Below are 20,755 nucleotides of genomic sequence, written 5' to 3' on the forward strand. Positions count from 1 at the left end.
TCGATATCGCGAAATGATGCGCCAAGAGTTCTCGTTTATTTGCTAGGGCAATGACATCGCCTCGCTCCTGCCTCCACAAGGTGTGGAGCGCCCTTCCACCACCAAACCCACTGGCCTGCGCCCTCGACCACCACCCGACCGCCCCTCTTGGAACCGTTGCGCCCTATGCGTCCAATAAACTACGACAACTCGCCCAATCTTGATCTCGCCCGGGATCAAGCCCCGATGTACTCTATACGGAAGCCCGCCTGAGACCCCTGCACCTCACATTACCACCTCTCAACCAGACTAAGAGTTTTTGCCATGGCGAAGAAAAAGAAGCCCGCCGGCAACCCCGCCCGTGGATTTGCAACGACGTCCGTCGCGAGTAAGCCAAAGCCTGAAAGAATTTCCCCAGACGTCCCAGCCAAGGTAGTCGCCCCGGTGCCGTCAAAGGAAGCCGCGGCTGCACCAGAGCCCACGGAGGCGCCCCAGACCCCCAAGCAGACCGAGGCGATCAAGCCAGAAGTCACGCCCACCCCAGAGGAACTGGAAGCCCAACTAGAGCGTGATGAACTCCAGCTGCTTGTTGAGAAGCATGCGCCCAAGGTCCGCCGCGAATCTAGTCGGCATGTCTCAAAATTCCACACAGACCGTAGGCTCCTCCGTGCCCAGTCGCACGCCATGACCGTTCACGACTGGCTTCCCAGCGAAATTCTTGACAGCATTATCCTCCTGGCCCAGGCCGAGTCGAATGACTCAAACAGGAGACAAGGACAACAGTCCCTGCTTAAAACCCTGACTGAAGAGGATGCCATGTCTAAGCTCTGGACCCTTGATCTTACCCTACGTGAGCTAGGCTTCTCGCAAGACCAGATCCAGCCCGTTCTGAGATGGCTATGTGCCAACGCTGCCGGTATTGATGCATCCTCTGGTGTATGGGGGCTTCAAGAAGCGCTGGAATGGCTTGCTTTGGACCAATGCGAGGATCACTCCTTTTCGTACGAAGAATCGCAGCCTAAGCGTTCAACACTCGATGATATTGACACTTCTCGGCCAACCACACCGCCGCCCCAGCCATCAGCAAACGGAGCAACCGCAACTGGACCCTCACCTTCCGCAACAGCTCTCAATGCCTCGGTACCGGCGAATTCTGATGACTCTAATGTTGACGTTAGTGACCTTGATAGCGACCTCGAACTCGATGAGCTCATTCCAGCGTATCTGAAGATAAAGGGCAAACTATTCGAGATTGATCCTCAACTAGTCGATACCCCTGCACGGAAGTCGCAAAAAGGTGGAAAATCTAAGAAGTCGGCGCCTACGCCACCTCAAACTCCAGCTGTTCGGAAGTTGCTTTCTCAGTTGCAACAACTAGCCTCCGATGCCCTCTTTGACGAAGACCAAGCTGAAGCACAGTGGCCCGCGAAGCGTAACCAGATTGCACAAAGTCAAGCCAAAAAGAGGCAACGTCAGGACGCACAGCCCAGTGATTCGCCTGTGCAGATCAAAGACACCTCTCTCGACATTCCCGTGTCGGCCAAGGCTGAAGCTACTGCCGCATCGTCAAAACCTCCAAGCGAGCACGAAGGCGAAGAGGACGCTGATCTGCTCGGAGGCATGTTTTCCGCAGTGCCTGACGCAACGCCCGCCCCAGAGAGTACATCTAATGGTTTAAGCACTGACAACATAACCTTGCGCGACTTTGGCAAGATGAGCGGAATGTCTCCCCGCAAGGTGCTCGAAGAGGCAGTGCGATCAAGGTAAGTCATTCGACTACTTCTTCCGACAACCACTAACAGGTTCAGGGATGCTAGTGCACGCTTGACGTATAAAATGATCTCGCCTACTACGTATACTTGCCGGCACTCGCTGACAATCTTCTGGTCTAAGGAACAAGACTTCGAGTACGACACGGAAATTTCCGGTGTGGTCTGTACTCCGTACAGAAAGCAGGTCACGCTGGCAGCACACGAAATTGCTGCTGTATCTGTCGAGCAGAGTGAAAGTTTCATCTCTGTCGCCGCCCTCTTCTCGATATCTGCCTCCCTGCTAAAGGAGGAGAAGGTATACCTGCGTCTTCCGGCCAACTGGAGAGAGGTCTACAGGGAGTTCTTGGAGCATCGAAAGACACGCCTAGATGCAGCAGATCGTGACGCTATTAAGCACTATCGCTCAATCATTGAAGATCAGATCGAGAACGAAGAGTCGGACGGTGTCGTGCTTACGAATCGCTTCAAGGCGCGCAATCAGGCCGCGACAAGCTCTAGCACATCTAATTCTGGCTATAGCACACCGGTGCGGCACTACGACGGTCTAAGAGAGCAATGGTTCGCCAAAGCCTCAACCCCATCATACCAGCGCATGCTCGTTGGTCGAATGAACCTCCCAGTCTTCAACTTCAGAGATGAGATTTTATCCACTGTGGACAAGAACCAGGTCACCATAATCTGCGGTGAGACTGGCTGCGGAAAGAGTACGCAAATTCCCGCCTTCGTCCTCGAGCACGAGCTATCGCAAGGCAAGGCATGCAAAGTCTACTGCACCGAGCCCCGACGTATCTCGGCGATTTCACTTGCCCAACGTGTGAGCGAAGAACTAGGCGAAGGACCCAAAGATCTAGGATCCATACGTTCACTCGTCGGTTACGCAATTCGGCTTGAGTCAAAGACTTCTTCCCAGACTCGCTTAGTGTACGCGACGGTGGGTGTGGTATTACGGATGCTAGAGTCATCTGGAGGCTTACAAGAGGTCACACATCTGGTCATTGATGAGGTTCACGAAAGATCCATCGACACGGATTTCCTTTTGGTCATACTTCGGTCACTCATGGAACGCCGACCTGAACTTAAGGTCATACTAATGAGTGCCACGGTAGATGCCGCACGCTTCTCAAGGTACCTGAACGACGCACCGATCCTGACAGTACCGGGTCGTACCTTCCCGGTTCAGACTCGATACCTGGAGGATGCGGTCGAGTTGACTCACTATGCTGGAGCATCCGACGCGACCAAAGCTGCCGCCACGAGCGACAACGACGAGGATGACGGAATTACGAGCGATAAATCCGGTATTCCCAACAAGCTTCCAGGTTACAGCCAACTAACACGCGATGTGCTCTCTAACTACGACGAGTATGCCATTGACTACGACCTGATCACACGATTGATCGAGACAGTCGCGTTTGATCCGCAGCTGAGTCGCTTCAGCAGCGCCATCTTAGTCTTCCTCCCGGGACTTGCTGAGATTCGTCAACTCAACGATATACTGGCCAGTCATCCTTCTTTCAAGGCTGACTGGTATGTGTACCCGCTACACTCCACCATCTCGAGTGAGGATCAACAAGCTGCGTTCCTTGTTCCACCCCCTGGCGTACGCAAGATCGTGCTCGCTACCAACATCGCCGAAACCGGAGTCACAATCCCGGATATCACCTGTGTTGTCGACACCGGTAAGCACAAGGAGATGAGGTTTGACGAGCGCAGACAGCTATCACGTCTGACTCAGTCCTTCATCTCGAGAGCGAACGCGAAGCAACGCCGCGGTCGGGCCGGCCGTGTACAAGAGGGCCTGTGCTTCCATCTCTTCACAAAATTCCGTCACGACAGCCTCATGGCAGAACAGCAAACCCCCGAGATGCTCAGACTTTCGCTGCAGGATTTGGTTATGCGCGTCAAGATTTGCAAACTCGGTGATATCGAAGCCACTCTTGCTCAGGCACTCGATCCACCCTCCTCCAGGAACATTCGTCGCGCTATCGATGCACTTGTAGAGGTCGACGCGTTAACGCCGAGCGAAGAACTGACACCTCTTGGTCGCCAGATCGCGAAGCTTCCGTTGGACGCGCACTTAGGCAAGCTTGTACTGCTTGCAAGTACGTTTGCATGTGTTGATGTTGCTATTACCATTGCTGCTATCGTCTCTTCGAAGTCTCCGTTCTTGACGCCATTTCAACAAAAGCAACGAGCTGACATCGCTCGTCTTGCCTTCAAGAAGGGCGACTCCGACCTCCTCACAACTTATAACGCCTACAGGGCTTGGAAAGCAGTATGCACTACCCCAGGACGGTCCGAGATGCAGTTCTGCCACAAGAACTTCCTCAGTCCGCAAAACCTGGGCAACATCGAGGATCTCAAAGCGCAGCTCTTCTCGTCATTGGTTGACGCCGGGTTTATACAACTCACGCCCGACGAGCGTCGCGCGATAGGCCGCTACCGGAATACGACACGCCACCGTGTCTTCGTTGAGGTGCCAGCACAATACGACATCCACACCGACAACGACGTTCTGGTCAACTCAGTCATCGCCACAGCATTCTACCCCAAGATCCTTACCCGCGAAGGCAAAGGCTGGCGAAACATCTCAAACAACCAAACCGTCAGCCTAGGGCCAACCTCTGTCAACAAAGGCTCGCGAACAGCCGACTTCCTATCCTACTACAACATCATGCAATCGAGCAATAAGTTCTACAACGCGCACTCGACCTCAATCGCCTACCCACTCCCCATGGTACTCATGGTCGCTGCCGATATGGACTTCAAGCTCCATGCAGGCGTGATCAGTCTACCCGGCAATGTCATCCGCTTCGCAGTTCGTGAATGGCGGGCTGCTGTCGCGCTGAAGGTGCTGAGACGCCGTATCAAGGAGATACTGGCGAACAGCTGGAAGAACCCGGCGCGTCAGCTGAGTGATCGCGAGAAGGAGTGGCTTGGCTTGTTCTATAGGATGTTCGAGGAGAGGTTTGAGAAGGACGAGAGGATTAGGGAGAGGGCTGGTGGGAAGGCGAAGTGAGGTGGCGGGTTCAGTTGGGATGTATTAGATGGATCACTTGTAGATGTGGATTGTGTTGGTGTTGTATGTGTTGGTTTTAGGCTTTTGCTTGCATCATTACAAACATATAGGTACAACGAATACAGGATCTATCAATACCACTAGCAATATGCATCGTGCGTTTCACAAAGTTGTTACAAGGAGAAAGCGCGATTATCATGCTTGACGTTGAGATGTACGAGAAGACAAGGTACAATATTCTAGCTAGAGTAATAGAGGCTAGACAATACAAGAGGTCTATATAAAGAGACCAAGGTTTGACAAGATGACTATCGAAGAAGACGTTAGCCACCATTCTATACACCCTTATTACGGTGGGATGTTGATGCAGAGCAGAGCAACAAAACGTAGTCAGGTAACTCTATATAGTAATCTCAATGTAGGTGTATTTCCCAAACACCTTTTATTCGCCGTAATGCAGCAGTAGGAACTCTCTATACACCCTTATCTCTAAGCCGATTCAAGTTCTCAGTCCTCCTTTTCTTCCTCTCTTCTACCCGCCGTCCAGATATAACATCTCCGAGTCAAAGCCAAATGGTCCCCCATGTAACAGGCGCTGCTGCATACTCCGCTATACCGTGGAAAAGCGTTTGAAAAGCCTCGTTGGTTCTCCTATCGCGAAAATGAAACCATGCCTGGGGGCCCAGAGTGTCGCTTTGATTACGTGGAATAGCTGCTCCAAGTCTGCGTCAATGGCGCTCAAACAGCAGTTGTGGGCTTGGAGTAGTACCGTGTCGTACGGTGGGTTATAGATAGCCATCGATCCGCGGGATTGTAGTTCGACTGCATTGCCGCAGCGGCATTTGTGGGGGTTGTGTATGTTGGCGTTATGCACTATGTTGTTCACATGCATTGAGCCGTGCGAGTGTAATCTCTTAAGCGCGTCCTCCGTGAATATTTGATGCAGAGGCTGTGTGCGGAGGGCCTCATTGCGGAATAGACGACTGGTGTGGTAGACCGCAGGGAGCTTGGGTAGCCGTATTGTTGCGCAAGGAGCGGTAGCCATCGAGGCGTCACTGATATCATTTGATTTGCAGGATGAAGGCGCATGTAGATGCAGTACCAGTTCATCTTCACGCTGCGCCATGTCTTCCTCGAGAGTGTAATTTACGATCATGACTTGAAGCTCTGGTGAGAGATCGGGGAAGCGGGTGAAGGTAGTTGAGGTGGTCATTTTTGCTTAATGTGATCTCTTCCTTTGTGTAGTTTGAGTGGTAGTTTGAGTACGGTTTAACTCCAACTTATGGTGGCTTTGGTGTGGTTTTGATAGGATTTATGTGTAGCTTGTGCGTGGTTTTTGTGTGGCTTTTGCGTAGCTTTTGTGTGGTATGTGTGGTTTGTTTGTGCGTCGATCGTGGATGTTAAGAGGTGTGCAGGAACAAGAGACGAAAATTTCCTTATATACCCTTTTGATGCCTTAAGCTTAGCCCAAAGCACTTCCAGGCACTGCTGCTTGAAATCATCGATCATTACTATGCCATGGTTGTGGTTGGCCATAAAGTTGAGTCGCTACCACGTTTCCACACCCTTTGACTCATGTAGGAGCCAGTGATAATCTCAGCAAGTTTCGGAACTCGTCTACCAAAACAAAGCATCCTTAGTTAAGACTGTCGCATATAGAAGTGACATGCCGCAATCCAAACATTGTGCGAGTAACCCTCGACCCACTTCATCAGCTGGTACCGCGATGACGCAGAGCAACGAGCCACTCATAAGTTCCGCAATACATGAATTCCTCTATATACATAAGGGTACTCTCGAATGAAGTGGCCACAGAATTCCAGTATCCGCGCTAGCGGCCAACCACTCAAAGCGACCACTTCAAACCATCCCTAGCCACAGCAACCTCTCCCTCTTTCGGGAAAACAACATCTCCTTTCCTCGATAACGAACCCATATTACCCTCATTGCCGCCCAAAAACTCCAAAGGAATGAAGAAATGCTTCTTCACCAATTCTTTGACCTCGTCTCCACGAGTCAATGACAAGCTCGAAAGATCAATCGAGCAGACCCACAGATGATGGTCAAGAAACACAATACTATGCTCGAATGTACCCAGAAAATGCTTGATAATAGCGGAAGAAAGAAGGAGAGTGGGTTCTGTACTTGCGCCTTCGCTTTGAGATTCGATGGCGTCAGCCCGCCAGACTGCGAGACGTTCCGTTGCTTTTGAACCGAGTTTATGCGCGAACTCGGCGACGAGATTGGAACCTGAAATGTCGGTAGCAAGGGCCTTGAGGGTGAGATCGGTTCCAGTGAGGACTGTTGTGCCGATGTCGATTTTGCGCGGAGGACCCGTGGTAGCTAGTTCGTCTAGCGTCTCCCAGCTAAATCGGCGGATAGTCTCATCCACGACCAGAATGAGTGTATCTGGTATTCGGATGGACGACATCCACTTCCATATAGATCTAGGCGAAGATTCTAGAACCTTCGTTTGCTGAAAGCCGTTGTTGACGCTTCGTACCCATAATTGGTCAGCGGTGGCAGTCGAGATGAGAAGCCTGTCACCCGCTTCGTTCAGTAGGAGCTGTTGGGCTGGCTCTTCGAAGCGAGTTTTCATCAGCTTCTCGGTCACTGTCAGTTGGTCGTCCTGCCCGCCCTCCAATGCATAAGCCATAACCGTGTTGCTCGCATCCTGAGTGACGACAACGTCGCCAGCACTGACTGCAATTACTTTCACAAAGATATCCTGTTGGTGAGAGTACGCCACACTTTGAAGCTCTCCTGAACGTCCGGAGTAGAAGCTCACTGAGCCATCGTCTTTGCCTACAAGAATGACATCGCGAGTTGGGTGAACACAGGTAGCTGTGATTGGCACAATATCCTCTTCCCCTTCACTTACTACCGTCGCTGGCAAAGTCACGGATTCGCTGATGCTAGAGTCTTCTTCGCCAGCCTTGCGAATGAGGACTGCAGGCTCCCATACTTTCGTTTTGCGATCGCGCAGCTCAATGATGCGGGTTCCACACGCGGTGAACGACAAGGCTTTTCCTAGGGTCTCGCGAGTATTGATATGGCATAGTAAGGTGAGAGTTTCGAAGTCCCACAGTCCGAGCAAACCCCAGCTCGACCCTGTTGCAAGCGTGCGCCCGTCGGGCGAACAAGCCATGTAGTGACAGTCTTGCTGGACAGTCTTGATGGCTCGTTGATTCCAGGTCTCGTATAGCACCATGTCCCCATTCTGGAAAGTGACTACTACCAATTCAACAGCGGGGTTGGAGTTGAAGCAAACTCGATGTGGGGAGATTTTACTGATCGAGGAAGAGCCAGCTTCTCCACCGAAAGCTCCCATCAACCTATCATTATCCAAGCTCCAAAGAAGTACGGCTTTACCACGATAGGCAAATGCTACCATCTTGCAGTCTGGAGAAACAGCAACATCTAGTGGTGCTTGCCGACTAGGGAAGGACTGGTCACGTAGTGTGCTTCCATCTTCGCAGACTAGTGTAATGACATGGCTGCTTCTTGTCGCTATCATCAGAAAGCTATCATCGGGCGCGAACTGAAACAGAACAGGGCTATCTTTCATGTTGTAGTTCCATACTAGCGTCTCGCTGTTGAGATCCCAAAGACGAACCATGTGGGTACCTGCGGAAGCGAGTCGATGACTGTTGTCGAAGCGCAGAACTTTCGCTGGTTCACCGTGGTTGAATGACATCCTCTCTTGGCAAGTACCCTGCCAGTAGAGAAAGATGTGTCCAGACTTAGTGCCAATAGCAAACGCATGGTCACCAGCAGCCACAGACATTGCGCGGTCCTGCCGGAAATCGATGTAGGATATAGCGTCCTCCCAGGCACTCTTTCCTACCCCAGCAATGGTCAGGCCACTATGAGAATCGACAAATTGCTGGTGGATTGCAGAGTCCCGCGGGCATAACGGTGTTACCAGATAGTATATGGAGTCAGGGTAGTCCAGAAGATTACGTCCAAACTTAGCAGCGAGTCGCACCAAGTCTGTGGCCCATTGGTTGACGTAGCGATATGCTTCACCAAGCGGCGGTGTATGCTTTGCCCGACGGCCCAAATATCGTTGCAAATTCTTGGCTGTCCTTGTCAAATAGTAAAGGTTCTTCTTCGTCTTCGCGATAAACTCGATCCACGTCAAGACGTTGGATCTCAGGAACTTCTCAAGTGCCAGAAACAGAACAGTATCGGAAGATGAAGCCATAGCCAGATGTTCGGAGAATGAGACACATGCGTATTCGGCTATCGGACTCTTGGCGCCCCGTGAGATATTAACGACTGTCCTGTTACGGGGCGACCGCATCTCTTCCCCACATAGATAGTTGAGGCAAGTAAGCGCGATACGTCTGTTTCCGTCTTCCTTTGAAATGGCAAACTCGGAGTCCAAGGAACCATCAGTGAGGAATGTACGTGTAGTCATATGCATAACTTGCACGTAGCCAGTTTTGTCGACGTGGAGTAGCTGGCCGCAAAGACCTTGAACGGACCTTTCTAGACTTTTCACGCTCATACCCTCGTCTATCTTGATGGCATTGGTGAGTTCGGAAGTATGTAGAGGTCGTACCGAACAAGTGGCCCAAGCAAGCAGGGTTTTGGCGAGTTTTGTTTCACGCACGCTTCGCGACATTTCGCTCAGAATACGTTCGTACAGAAGGCTCATCTCTATGGGTAGCTCTTCGATAACCTCTTCAACTTGTTCTTCGCTGTAGACTGACTGAAGCTCTTGCAATACTAGACGTGCCCACAGGAAGCAGCCTGCTGATTTAGTCACTAGCTTCTCTACCAGATGCCTCTTATCCGCTTCTTCTTCGACGGGAAGCTGGTCCATGTTTTGTTCGAAGAACAGTCTGATATCGCGCGTTGTATCTTCTACTGGGATGGTATCAGTCACCCCTCGACGACCTAAGCGGGCGAATTGTCGTTCGAAATCAGGCCAAGGGCCTCTACTGGTGATCAGTATCTGGAGATCGTATCTGCATTCTATCCGCGAGAGCAAAGGGAATAGTTTCATTGGTTCGATGCATTCGTCCAAAGCATCGATGACCCAATATTGCGGTCTTCCAAGATTGAGTTTGAACACAGACCCGACGAACAGTTTTCTCCATACAACCCTCTCGTCATCTTTATCGAAGGCGAGACTGTGCTCTTGCAGATTGTACAGCTCCTTGCGAACTATGGGATGGATGAGAGCCATCTGAAGGGCCATAGATCGTAGCATCGCACTCAAAGTGTTTCGTCCTTTCTGTCCATGTTTGAAGAAGTAGTAGCTGCAGTCCCGACCTTCGGCTTGGAGTTCGGTGATGACATGACCGGCTAGAACAGTCTTGCCGGTTGCTGGTTGGGCGGAAATCCAATACAGAGGCACCGATGGCGAAGGCGTTCCAAACCATGACTGAAAGCCCTCGCGCTTCTGGATCCAAGAGCACGACCCCGATATTTGGTGGTCCTGCTCATTGTTGAGCTCGTCAACAGGCCTGTCCATTACATCGAGGTAAGTCTGTAGAGCCGACATTTGAGCACGCTCTTCGTCATCATTCCTCGCTAATGTATCGCCAAGTATGTCTTCAACGATACTTGCTATAGCGTTCTTCACTTTAATGTAGTTCGAGTCGTACACGTTGTCGAATTTGCACACCGTACGGTGGTCGGCGTTGAGTGGCTGTATGCGTTCATGCTTGAGACCGATAGAAGCAGAGTCTTTCTCGACGATCAATGAGGACTGAACCCCAAGGTTGAGTTTGAGGGTCTCGTAGAAAGAGAGGAGACGGACTTCGTCCGCGTAATGCCTGAAATCATCGTTGATGATGTCAAGCCCGAGAGAGTTTTTCTCAAGGTCGGCAAGGAACGGCTTTGTGTTGAACATACCAGCGGCTCGGAGCATGTTACTAAGCACCGATGCTAGTCCAGCACCTCGATGTGGTGTCGCGAGGAAGATGAGGCATTGGACGCGAGCAGCAAGCGCCTGAGTCGCGGCATCCCTTCGGGCAAGTATGTAGGTCTTCTTGATCACTATAAGTGGATTAAATCAGCTGGGTGCTCACAAGTGGCCAGATCGGCTCATCGAAGGCTCTGTTTACCTAAGCCACCCATACTATGTCCGATGAGTATTATAGGTAGGTCCTCCTGTGTCCTCAGATATGGATTGGTAGACATCTCCCCTAAAAGGTCTTTCCCGAAATCGTGGACGCTCAACATGCTCTCTTTGCGCTCGCCCCAGTCGCTGTTGTAGCCGAAGGTATGAATGCGCACATGTTGCAGATCTGGTTCTTGTGGTAGCCATGCTTGTGGCCAGAAGTTATCGTCGTCTTCGTTCTTGGTCCAAGTCTTCACAGACCCACCACGCAGGCCGTGAACGAATATCAGATCGATGAGCGGCTCCTGCGGCTCGTGGAGAAGAGTAAGTCCGTAAGGACCGAATGAGTTGGCTGGTAACGTCGTACCATCGGGAGATTTCGTGCGCGTCAACAGACTAAAGGATCTTCGAACAGAATAGCTGTTCCTGTTGGTGAGTCGTGACAAGGCTGTACTCGAGCGACGCCTGTCATTCGTTTGGGGGCCGTCTTGCGGGGTAGCCTATAAGCGAGTCAGTCTTTACTAACAACAGCGAAGGTACTTAGACATCATACATAGTCCGCCATCTTCCATATTCCACGCGCAGGAGTTGTGAAGTGAGCGCTTACTGTGGGAAGATGAAGCGCGAAGGCTGAACATTCGTGGACACGTGCGAGCGGCACGTCGCGTACTCCAGTGATTGCGGCAGTGGCAAGACGCACTCCATCGGGTGTACCGCCCGCGATGGCGCCAAATGATTGGCCTCCGATAAATGCACTCACCCGTCAGATGCAGTCATGCATTCCAAATCCTGATGAAATGTTCAGCCTTGGAGGCACAGCGAACCCCGCAGTTGCAGCGCGACGGCCAGTATATGAACTGGACCGCCTGTCCTAGCATGCGTTATCGTAGCTCCAAAGTTCTGTCAACAATATGGCGTGGGAAGACGACGATTTCACACAGGCTGTCCTGAAGGATGAGGACAAGTATGAAGGGAAAGACCTTGATGCTAACGTCGCTGCGGGTAAATTCCATCCGCCAACCAGCGTAACCCCTCATCGTGATACTGTACTGACCAAATTTTCAGTCCTTCCAGAAGGCGCAGAGATAGAATGGGTCTGCACACATGGGGCTACACATTGGTCCGTGTCGACTAAAATCGATACGATAGTCGATGGGAATCCAACTTCCTTCTTCCTGAAGGAATATCGAGACGCGAATGCAAAAGGCATGGTCAGAGCTGAGTATGAGTCCACGGTCGCTTTGTACGAAATGGCTCCTCAAAACGTGCCGCGTCCGTTGGGCTACGGGTCGTTCGCTTCAGATCCAGAGAGATTCTTCTATATTCAAGCATTCTGCGACATGAACGACGAGCTGCCTGACGTCGATGAATTTGTCGCTGTATTAGCGAAGATACACCAGAAAAAGTCGCCAACTGGAAAGTTCGGATTCCACGTTACCAGTGCGTATTTCCGAGGCGGATCGCATCCAGAGTAAAAGCGCTGACCTGCGATACAGCGTACCAAGGGAACACTCCCAACCACAACGAATGGTGTGACACCTGGGAAGAATACTTCACTCGCAGTCTGACTTCCATAATCAATTTGGAGCGAGAGATCCAAGGCGCAGACCCAGAAATGGATGCGCTATCCTCAGATACTCTGAAGAAAGTAGTCCCTCGACTCCTTCGGCCGCTTGAGACCGGAGGCAACAAGATCGAACCAGTATTGCTGCACGCTGACTTGTGGCACGGTAATGTCGGCATAGACAACGAAACGGATGAGCCGATTCTGTACGACGCTGGAAGCTTCTATGGGCACAATGAATACGAAGCAAACCCGTGGCGTGCGACACGCTACCAGTTCAATCGGACTCATTTGCGCGCATACCATAAGCTTGTACCTGTCTCAAAGCCAGCGGAAGACCACGACGATAGAAACGCCCTCTACGCGCTGTAAGGATGGTCCGTAATCTTGCAGTTGCAGATGCTAACGAGTCAGTCGAAATGATCTCCAGGTTTCATGTTGCTGGAAGCAGACGAAAATTACTCGACAATTGTAAGTCATGCCAGCCACGCTGAGATACTGAGCGTTGACTGACCGAACAAAGAGCGATTGAGTCGATGCGGCGCCTGGTCGCGAAATACCCGGACGGGTATGAAGGTTATGTTACCGCGAACGAGGCAGAGCGTAAGCGCGATTCCGGAAAGTTCGCCGATGATGCGTAGAAGGGGTCGTCATCTCACTTTTCCATAGTTTGGTGCGCTGTCTCTTGCGTGCATGATGTGCCTCGCTCACGTGCTTGCCGTTGATTGCGCCATGTCATACCTCTTAATCGAATAAACATTGTTGCGATGACGCTCAATATGCCGGAGGCTGCAGCCAATGCCGTGAAGAACCAGCCCTTGCCCATGACATCTAGCAGAGGCTGCATGGCGGCGACTGCTGCTGCTGATAAGGCGCACCGAGTAATGTTACCTGCTGCAGCGGCAGTGCTTGTGTTCTGCGGGGATATGTCCACGATCAGAGTGTTGTGCGTCTGGAAACTTGTCAATACTGCTACCAGTCATACAGTGTGGCAACACTGACCTGACAGATGCATGTAGCAAGAAATCCATGCAGAAATAGGAATATCAATGGAACGCTAATATGCTGTAAGCTCGTCAGTTTCTCGGAAATGTAGGCAGTGTACACGGCTTACAATTTCTTTGCGCAAAACCCATCCATACCCCGCAATGACTGCAGTAGATGTAGGGATTAGGAACCACCATAACCTCGAGCGCGCTTTCTCGATAGGGAATTTGGCTAGATCGTCGCCAACGACCTTGTCAACGATAATGTTGTTCGCTTTCGCCGTCAGACGGTAGTTGTAGTCCATCAGCTTGCCGTTGACGTAACCGCCGAGGATGACCCCCGTCCCGATCGAAAAGTAGCATAGCCCGACTTGAAGCTCATCGAGACCGTGAACCTCCGTGAAGATGGCCGGGATAGAGGCTTGGATGCAGTAGTAAGCGGCGTAGTAGACAGCACTGATCGAAAGAACCGCAGCGGTGTCTCGGTGAAAACAGACCAGCAGAGCTTTGAAGGGGTTGGGTATGAGACTTCTCTTCTTCCAATCTCGTTGTTCGTCGGGTGCTACCAGCTGTCGCTGTCGGCTTGACTGCAAAAAAGGTCTGTTCCATTTGGGTGCCGCAATGCTGCCGTTTCCCACAACGTTGCGCCCAGTCTCAGGGAAGACAATGCCTAGAATTACCAAAAAGGTGGCTCCAACAATGACTAACAACCAGAACACCCATCGATAGCCAGTCCTTGATGCCATTACACCGCCAACTAGAGGACCGATGCTTGGACCGAGGTTTGTCGCGACCATGGCAGGTCCTAACATGCTTCCTCGGGTGGCTGGCGTCGCCACGTCGGCAATGACTCCGTACCCGATGGCTATTGTTGCGGAGCAGCCGAAGCTCTGGAGACCACGGAGGACCATGAGAGTAGCATAGTTCTGGTGAAGCGCGAGGCCAAGATTGGCGCAGACGTATATAGCGAAAGTGATGAGGTACACAGGTCGTCGTCCGAGGTGGTCAGCCAAGTCTCCACAGAAGGCTGGCGCAATTGCTTGAATGATGAGGTATGTCGTGATGGTAAGATTGATCAGTCTGGTACTGACGCCCACAGCGTGTTGAAGTTCCTCAAGGCATGGGAAATATATGTTGGCTGTAAAAGGAGAAAAGAACATGCTGCACCCGATCAACCATGTGATCATGCGCCGCTCAGCTTTTGTGAGTACCGTGTACGGAATAGCTGTTTCCGGCGCGGAAATGGCTGCCTTGATTTCGATATCTGTTGTGCTCAGCACGTCATCGTTGAGCGAATGATCCTGCGAGGTTCGGTCTTGCTGAGTCTGCATTTCGTCGATCGGCGGGAGGCGACCAGAGATGTCAATTTTGGGTGCTAATGGGCGTCAACAAGGCAGTTCTTCGTATGCTTATGTGGGCTCGCTCGACTCGTCTCTGCGTCTGTCTCAATTGTGATAGATGTTAGCAGACAGGCATGCTTCGCGTGGCGTCGCGTGCAGCCAATCCTGTCCAGTCATACAGGACATCCGCGGAGGCAAACACCCCGCCACTTCGATGGTCAGCGGGGGCATCACGCGTCGCCCGTTACGATGTCGCGTGTAGTCGTGCATTTTTGGCAAACCCAAGGTGGTAAGAGATGAAGTTGAATGTGGCTCGCGTCCATGAGCAATGGATACGTCGCTGCCCCAGCTGGAGCCGAAGCTTGTCCGCGCTAGCCCAGTTAGCTTCAGATGTCACATTTGCGCGCCATCTCTCTGGACAGTTCCATGACTGATACAAGTGAAGGCTGTGTTCTAACTAAGAACTGAGATAGAAGGCACTTCACGATGATGCGCAATTATCTCCAAAGCTAATTCCAACATATTACTTTCCATGTAGGTAGGGCGTCATGATATTCGCACTATGCAGTATGCTTCATCAGCACCTAAGCAGTGGCCCTTTACCACAAGTAATAGTTCCTCCCACACTTATAAACATTGCACCTAACTTATCAAGCAAAAAAGTTGGATATATGCATCTTTTACCAACTTTAGGTATGAACGCTCCAGATCACGCGTAGGTGTCTTCTGTATGGGTCCACGTCATAAATATACATACAGTACAGATGCTCTATACCTTCACGTCCTCCACCTTCGGCTTCTCAAACTCAGCCTTGCCATCTTTCACGGTGGCATACCGTATTGTGCCCGATGCGTCTGTGTTGGGTATCGGTGCTTTTGTGCCTTCTCCTATTGACTTGATCTCCTCTTTGATCTTGCGCGTGGCGGCGTCTTCAACGGCGCCTGGTGGGCTGTCCGCAATCTCGTCAACGTTTCTTAAAGTAAGGACATCGCTGATTCGGGAAGCGCGAGACTGGATGAGCATGGTGGTTGGGCCTTCGAAACGGAGGAATAACTATGTGAATTAGCATTTGTGACAAGTCTTTTCTTAGGCCTGTAGCTTACTCTGTCGCCCCAGACTGTTCTCCGCAACCATGTCTTGAGAGTGTAGTATGTGGTTGCCAGAGCCCGCCATGTGCCTGTCTTGCTCATAGTTCGGAAGAACTTGGTGTTCTGGACCATTGAGCCGAAGCCAAGGTCTGGCACTTGGAAGCGGAGGTTCGACGACTTGAATCTGAAAGGAATTGGCGGGGTGTTGGAGGCTGTGTACGCTACGACGTTGCTAAAATGCTGTTAGTATAAACTTCGGCGTATGTATTGTCTCAACATACCTAGGATGCGCGACATAGCTTTCGCCAGCCTTGACCTGGACCTGGTATATTTGCCCGCTTCCTGCAAGCGCAAGTAATCCCCTGCCAGTAATATATGTGTTTCCCCAGTGTGCCAGCCCCAACTTTACATTGTACTGCGGCTTCAACTTGAGAGTGTGGCCAGTCCAGGCGAGCAATGCATTTCGTTGGCTAACAATCCAATCATCCCTTCCGTCCATGTTGACCGAGACGATACTCGATATGGGTGCCTTTGTGGAGACGAGAGCTGTGACGGGGCTCGTCGAAGACACTTTCTGGTAGAGGAAGGGGATGCCGACGGGGGCCCTCTGGAGGGGCTCGAGGAAGGAGAGGGTTGATAGCGTGTTTTCCGACTTTCCGCTGAGGCCGACGAGTGTGCCGCGGCGGGTGTAGAGCGTCTGTGAGGCGGAGAGGGAGACGGAGAGGAGGGAGAATGGGGTGCCAATGACTTCGAATCGGGCGTCTGACAATTTCTTTAGTCTTTTTGTGGTTTATTTGATTATATCGACTTCTTACCTGGTGTGTGCATGGGCGTCGCGGTGCCCTCAACACTGACTGCCTGCTGCAGCGCGGGCTCATTTGACGAGCTGGTGGCTGATATGTTGATGCATCGCGCTGCCAAGGGCGTCCGCCGTATGGCAGCGGCGGATGTGCGCGAGGAGTTCCTCCAGGGCGAGGCAGCCGGTCGTAACATGGCTGTGCCGGGCAATTGGCGCGTGACGGGCGGCGAAGATGTTCTGGTCAAGCTCGGAGCAGCGATGATGCAAGAACGCCTCGCTTCAGCCCTGCCGCCCAAAACGCGCTAGACAACGTGGGATGCATGCGGCTGTCTAGGTACTCACGAGCAAACACTCTTGCCATCTTGTCCTCTCCGCCATTGAAGCTCTCCACAGCTTCTCTCTCCTGTGATAGCGGTGCAGAGACCTAACATGTGACATCGCCATGTTAATCCAACCACTCGCCCGCGCCGCCAGTCGGCCGGGTCTTCGATCGTCCAGTTTGCGCCCGCATCCTCTCCACCACGGCATTCGCGTATTCACCTGCTCTCCGCTACACAGAAAGGATGCGCACGGTCAGCGGCCCAAGCCCGGCTCTAAGCCTGCCATCGAAGCCACCAAACCTGCCGCCGACCCCGCCGCGGCCAAAGTCGCAAAGACGGATCCATTGCTGCAAGAGCAGGTCCTGACCAACAAGGAGCAGCGCAAGGCTGACTGGGCCATTATGAAAGAGATGTCGGCATATCTGTGGCCAAAGGACAACATGGGCACGCGCTTCAGGGTCGGCATCAGTCTGGGCTTGCTGGTAGGCGCAAAGCTGCTGAACGTCCAAGTCCCCTTCTACTTCAAGAGCATTGTAGACGCCATGAACATAGACTTTGCGGCTGTTGGCGGCACAGCGACCACAGTGGCAGGCTCTATGATCATCGCATGTAAGCTAGACCCAACAATGCATCCCATGTCCACCCTGGCTGAGACTCCCTTCAGACGGAATGACTCGTATTGGCGCCACTGTTTCCCAGGAACTGCGCAATGCCGTCTTTGCCAGTGTCGCCCAGAAGGCTATTCGTAAGGTCGCTTGCAGTGTCTATGATCATTTGCTAAGGCTGGACCTGAGTTTCCATCTATCGAGGCAAACAGGAGGCTTGACGCGCGCCATTGATCGCGGTACCAAGGGTATCAGCTTCTTATTGACTGCCATGGTCTTCCATATCTTCCCTACAGCATTAGAGATCTCTCTAGTATGTGGCATTCTGACGTACCAATATGGCTGGCAATTCGCTCTCATCACAGGCACAACCATGACCGCGTACTCTGTCTTCACCATCATGACCACCTCCTGGCGCACCAAGTTCAGGAAGCAGGCCAACGCCGCAGACAACAAGGCCGCGACGGTCGCCGTCGACTCCATGATCAACTACGAGGCAGTGAAGTACTTCAACAACGAAAAGTACGAAGTCGGCCGCTACGACAAGGCTCTGAAAGACTACGAGAAAGCTTCCATCAAGGTCGCCACCTCCCTCGCCTTCCTCAACTCCGGTCAAAACATCATCTTCTCCTCCGCCCTTACCGCCATGATGTACCTCGCAGCTAACGGCGTGGCCACCGGTCAACTCACCGTCGGCGACCTCGTCATGGTCAACCAGCTCGTCTTCCAGCTCTCCGTGCCCCTCAACTTCCTCGGCTCCATGTACCGCGAACTCCGCCAAAGTCTCCTAGACATGGAAACACTGTTCAACCTCCAAAAGGTCAACGTAGCCGTCAAAGACAAGCCCGACGCCAAGCCCCTCGCCCTCAAAACGGGAGAAATCAAATTCGAAAACGTATCCTTTGGCTACCGACCCGACCGACCCATCATCAAGAACCTCAATCTCACCATTCCTGCGGGCAAGAAAGTCGCCATTGTTGGGCCTAGCGGTTGCGGAAAGTCGACCATCCTAAGACTTCTTTTCCGTTACTACGACGCACAGGAGGGGCGTATTCTGATTGATGGCCAAGATATTCGCGATGTTACGTTAGATAGCTTGAGGAGGGCTATTGGTGTCGTGCCACAAGACACCCCGCTCTTCAACAACACTATCCAACACAACATCCACTACGGCAACCTAGAAGCGACACAGGAACAAGTCATCGAGGCGGCAAAGAAAGCGCGTATCGACGAGAGTATCAGCCGTTTCCCCGATGGATACGAAACCATGGTTGGTGAGCGCGGAATGATGATTTCAGGTGGTGAGAAGCAAAGACTAGCCATTGCGAGACTCGTCCTCAAGGACCCGCCGTTCTTGTTCTTCGATGAAGCTGTACGTCCTTATCCCTCCCTACCACTTCCCTCTTTCACCAATGACTAACATAACATCCCACACACAGACATCCGCCCTCGACACGCACACCGAGCAAGCCCTCCTCTCACACATCAACTCGCTCGTCAAAGAGAAGCGCCGCACGTCCGTTTTCGTCGCCCATCGTCTCCGCACGATTTACGACTCTGATGTTATCATCGTGTTGAGAGAGGGTAATGTGGCGGAGAGTGGAACGCATCAGTATCTTATTGATCGCGATGGTTTGTATAGTGAGCTTTGGAGTGCGCAGGAGACTATGTTTGTGGAAAAGGATGAGGAGGAAGGGGAAGGTGGAGAGAAAGATGGGGGCAAGAGGAATTAGATAGCGGTTGGGAGATTTGGGGTAGTGTAGGATAGTCAGGGTTTTGTGAATGGTGGTTGTAAATACACGGGTTTCTTCGAGTCTTCGCGTGCGTCGAAGGTGCTGTTCATAAGGCGGATTTGAAGACTCAATTGGGCGTTCAAGTAACAGGAAATAGACCACAAGGTAGGCCGAGGTATCCGCAGTACGGAAAGGGTGAAGCGGACAATCAGAGTAATGACTTGGAGAAGCCATAGCCGTCCAAAGCCTGGGTGAAGAGCGATGGTAACATGTCAACACTGTAATGGTCTCCAAAGTTCCACACCGGATACCCCGATACATCATCCACCGTCCCTTCAACCCATTTTCGTAGGAAGCGACACCACTCTCTTAGCCTCCATAATCCCTTCCGTATCTACCTTAACACCCAACTTCTCCGCTACAGTAACGAACCCCTTACTCCCCTCTTTCATATCAATCCACACATCAACCCACCCCTCCCTCCTCGCCTCCTCAACCACCTCGTCATTCCAATCCTCCTCCTGCGCCCTCTTCACATACACAGTCCTCAACCCACACCCCTTCGCCGCCTTGAGGTCATTCAAATGCGCAGCCACCATCGCACATTCCTGCGGTCTAAGCCCCAATTTCTCCGCCGCGCCCAGGTAAACTTTCGGACTGGGTTTATACGTACCGAACATCTCGGCGGAGAAAATGTGCGTGAACGGTATCCGACTGTACGCACGTAGATCGGAGAGCAGACTCAAGTTCCCGTTCGACAGCATACATGTGTGAAAACCGCCTTGATTCAATAACGCCATACCAGCGACTGAATCATCCCAGGGGTCTAACTGATGCCATATTAGACTCAACGCGCGGATCTCTTCCTCGTCCCATAGACCCTCTAATTCCCACTCCGTAATGAGTTTCTTGAGTGCACTTAGATGGTGGTCGTCGACAGATACCCATGGTATCGATGGGTCGGCTGCGAGTTGTTTTGTAAAAGCCTTGTAGCTGTTTCGCCATTGTTGTGCAAATTGGCCCCAGTGTTCGTCGCTCATTTCTGAGGCGCGGAGGCGCAGGCGTGAGGCTAGGGATGCGGTGGCGGAGTTTAGTGATGTGTGGGCGCATTGTGATAGCGCGGTTGTGACGGTGGAGCGCCAGTTTACGCAGGTGCCGAAGATGTCGAAGAGGAGGGCTTTGGGCGGTGGGGTGAGAGACATGGTGCGTTGTTTGATTGGCTTTGCGGTGGTTGATGGTGGTGGTGTGGTGTGTTGGCGAGGTGGAAAGTTTATTTTGGCTGATGGTGTAGTTGGTGGTGGTGGTGGTGGTGGTGGTGTTGTTTATGTATGTACGTCACCGGTGGGATTTCCTGGAAATAGATGGTTTTCCGGAAATGTGCGTGGGTTAGATCTTACGGGCGCGACAAAAATCATACAGAATGTCGTATTCGTAATACAATACTCATATCACGACACTCTGATAGCCATGAGG

The 20,755-nt window shown here is 52.0% G+C and overlaps 6 protein-coding genes across 6 annotated transcripts; 3 read left to right on the forward strand and 3 right to left on the reverse strand.

Moving 5' to 3' along the window:
• Positions 1 to 303: 303 nt before the first annotated feature.
• Positions 304 to 4,770, forward strand: J4E86_010205 (uncharacterized protein; the record flags this gene model as incomplete). The annotated part of the gene is made up of 2 exons (XM_051450704.1): positions 304 to 1,742; positions 1,788 to 4,770. 2 exons carry the CDS (start codon positions 304 to 306, stop codon positions 4,768 to 4,770), a joined length of 4,422 nt encoding a protein of 1,473 aa, XP_051298219.1.
• Positions 4,771 to 11,757: 6,987 nt separating this feature from the next.
• Positions 11,758 to 13,051, forward strand: J4E86_010206 (uncharacterized protein; the record flags this gene model as incomplete). Its single annotated transcript, XM_051450705.1, has 5 exons — positions 11,758 to 11,848; positions 11,912 to 12,286; positions 12,343 to 12,778; positions 12,825 to 12,881; positions 12,934 to 13,051. The coding sequence occupies 5 exons, from the start codon at positions 11,758 to 11,760 to the stop codon at positions 13,049 to 13,051; spliced, it is 1,077 nt and encodes a 358-aa protein (XP_051298220.1).
• A 14-nt stretch (positions 13,052 to 13,065) lies between these two features.
• J4E86_010207 (uncharacterized protein) lies at positions 13,066 to 14,727 on the reverse strand (the record flags this gene model as incomplete). Its single annotated transcript, XM_051450706.1, has 2 exons — positions 13,066 to 13,362; positions 13,525 to 14,727. The coding sequence occupies 2 exons, from the start codon at positions 14,725 to 14,727 to the stop codon at positions 13,066 to 13,068; spliced, it is 1,500 nt and encodes a 499-aa protein (XP_051298221.1).
• Positions 14,728 to 15,505: 778 nt separating this feature from the next.
• On the reverse strand, positions 15,506 to 16,818 carry J4E86_010208 (uncharacterized protein; the record flags this gene model as incomplete). Its single annotated transcript, XM_051450707.1, has 4 exons — positions 15,506 to 15,790; positions 15,841 to 16,057; positions 16,107 to 16,587; positions 16,641 to 16,818. The coding sequence occupies 4 exons, from the start codon at positions 16,816 to 16,818 to the stop codon at positions 15,506 to 15,508; spliced, it is 1,161 nt and encodes a 386-aa protein (XP_051298222.1).
• A 248-nt stretch (positions 16,819 to 17,066) lies between these two features.
• Positions 17,067 to 19,282, forward strand: ATM1 (Iron-sulfur clusters transporter atm1, mitochondrial; the record flags this gene model as incomplete). The annotated part of the gene is made up of 3 exons (XM_051450708.1): positions 17,067 to 17,553; positions 17,609 to 18,921; positions 18,989 to 19,282. 3 exons carry the CDS (start codon positions 17,067 to 17,069, stop codon positions 19,280 to 19,282), a joined length of 2,094 nt encoding a protein of 697 aa, XP_051298223.1.
• A 335-nt stretch (positions 19,283 to 19,617) lies between these two features.
• On the reverse strand, positions 19,618 to 20,484 carry J4E86_010210 (uncharacterized protein; the record flags this gene model as incomplete). The annotated part of the gene is made up of 2 exons (XM_051450709.1): positions 19,618 to 19,931; positions 19,956 to 20,484. 2 exons carry the CDS (start codon positions 20,482 to 20,484, stop codon positions 19,618 to 19,620), a joined length of 843 nt encoding a protein of 280 aa, XP_051298224.1.
• Positions 20,485 to 20,755: the final 271 nt, after the last annotated feature.

The sequence above is a fragment of the Alternaria arbusti genome (genome assembly GCF_024043155.1).
Source record: "Alternaria arbusti strain BMP 1465 chromosome Unknown scaffold_20, whole genome shotgun sequence".
Taxonomy (NCBI): Eukaryota; Fungi; Ascomycota; class Dothideomycetes; order Pleosporales; family Pleosporaceae; genus Alternaria; species Alternaria arbusti.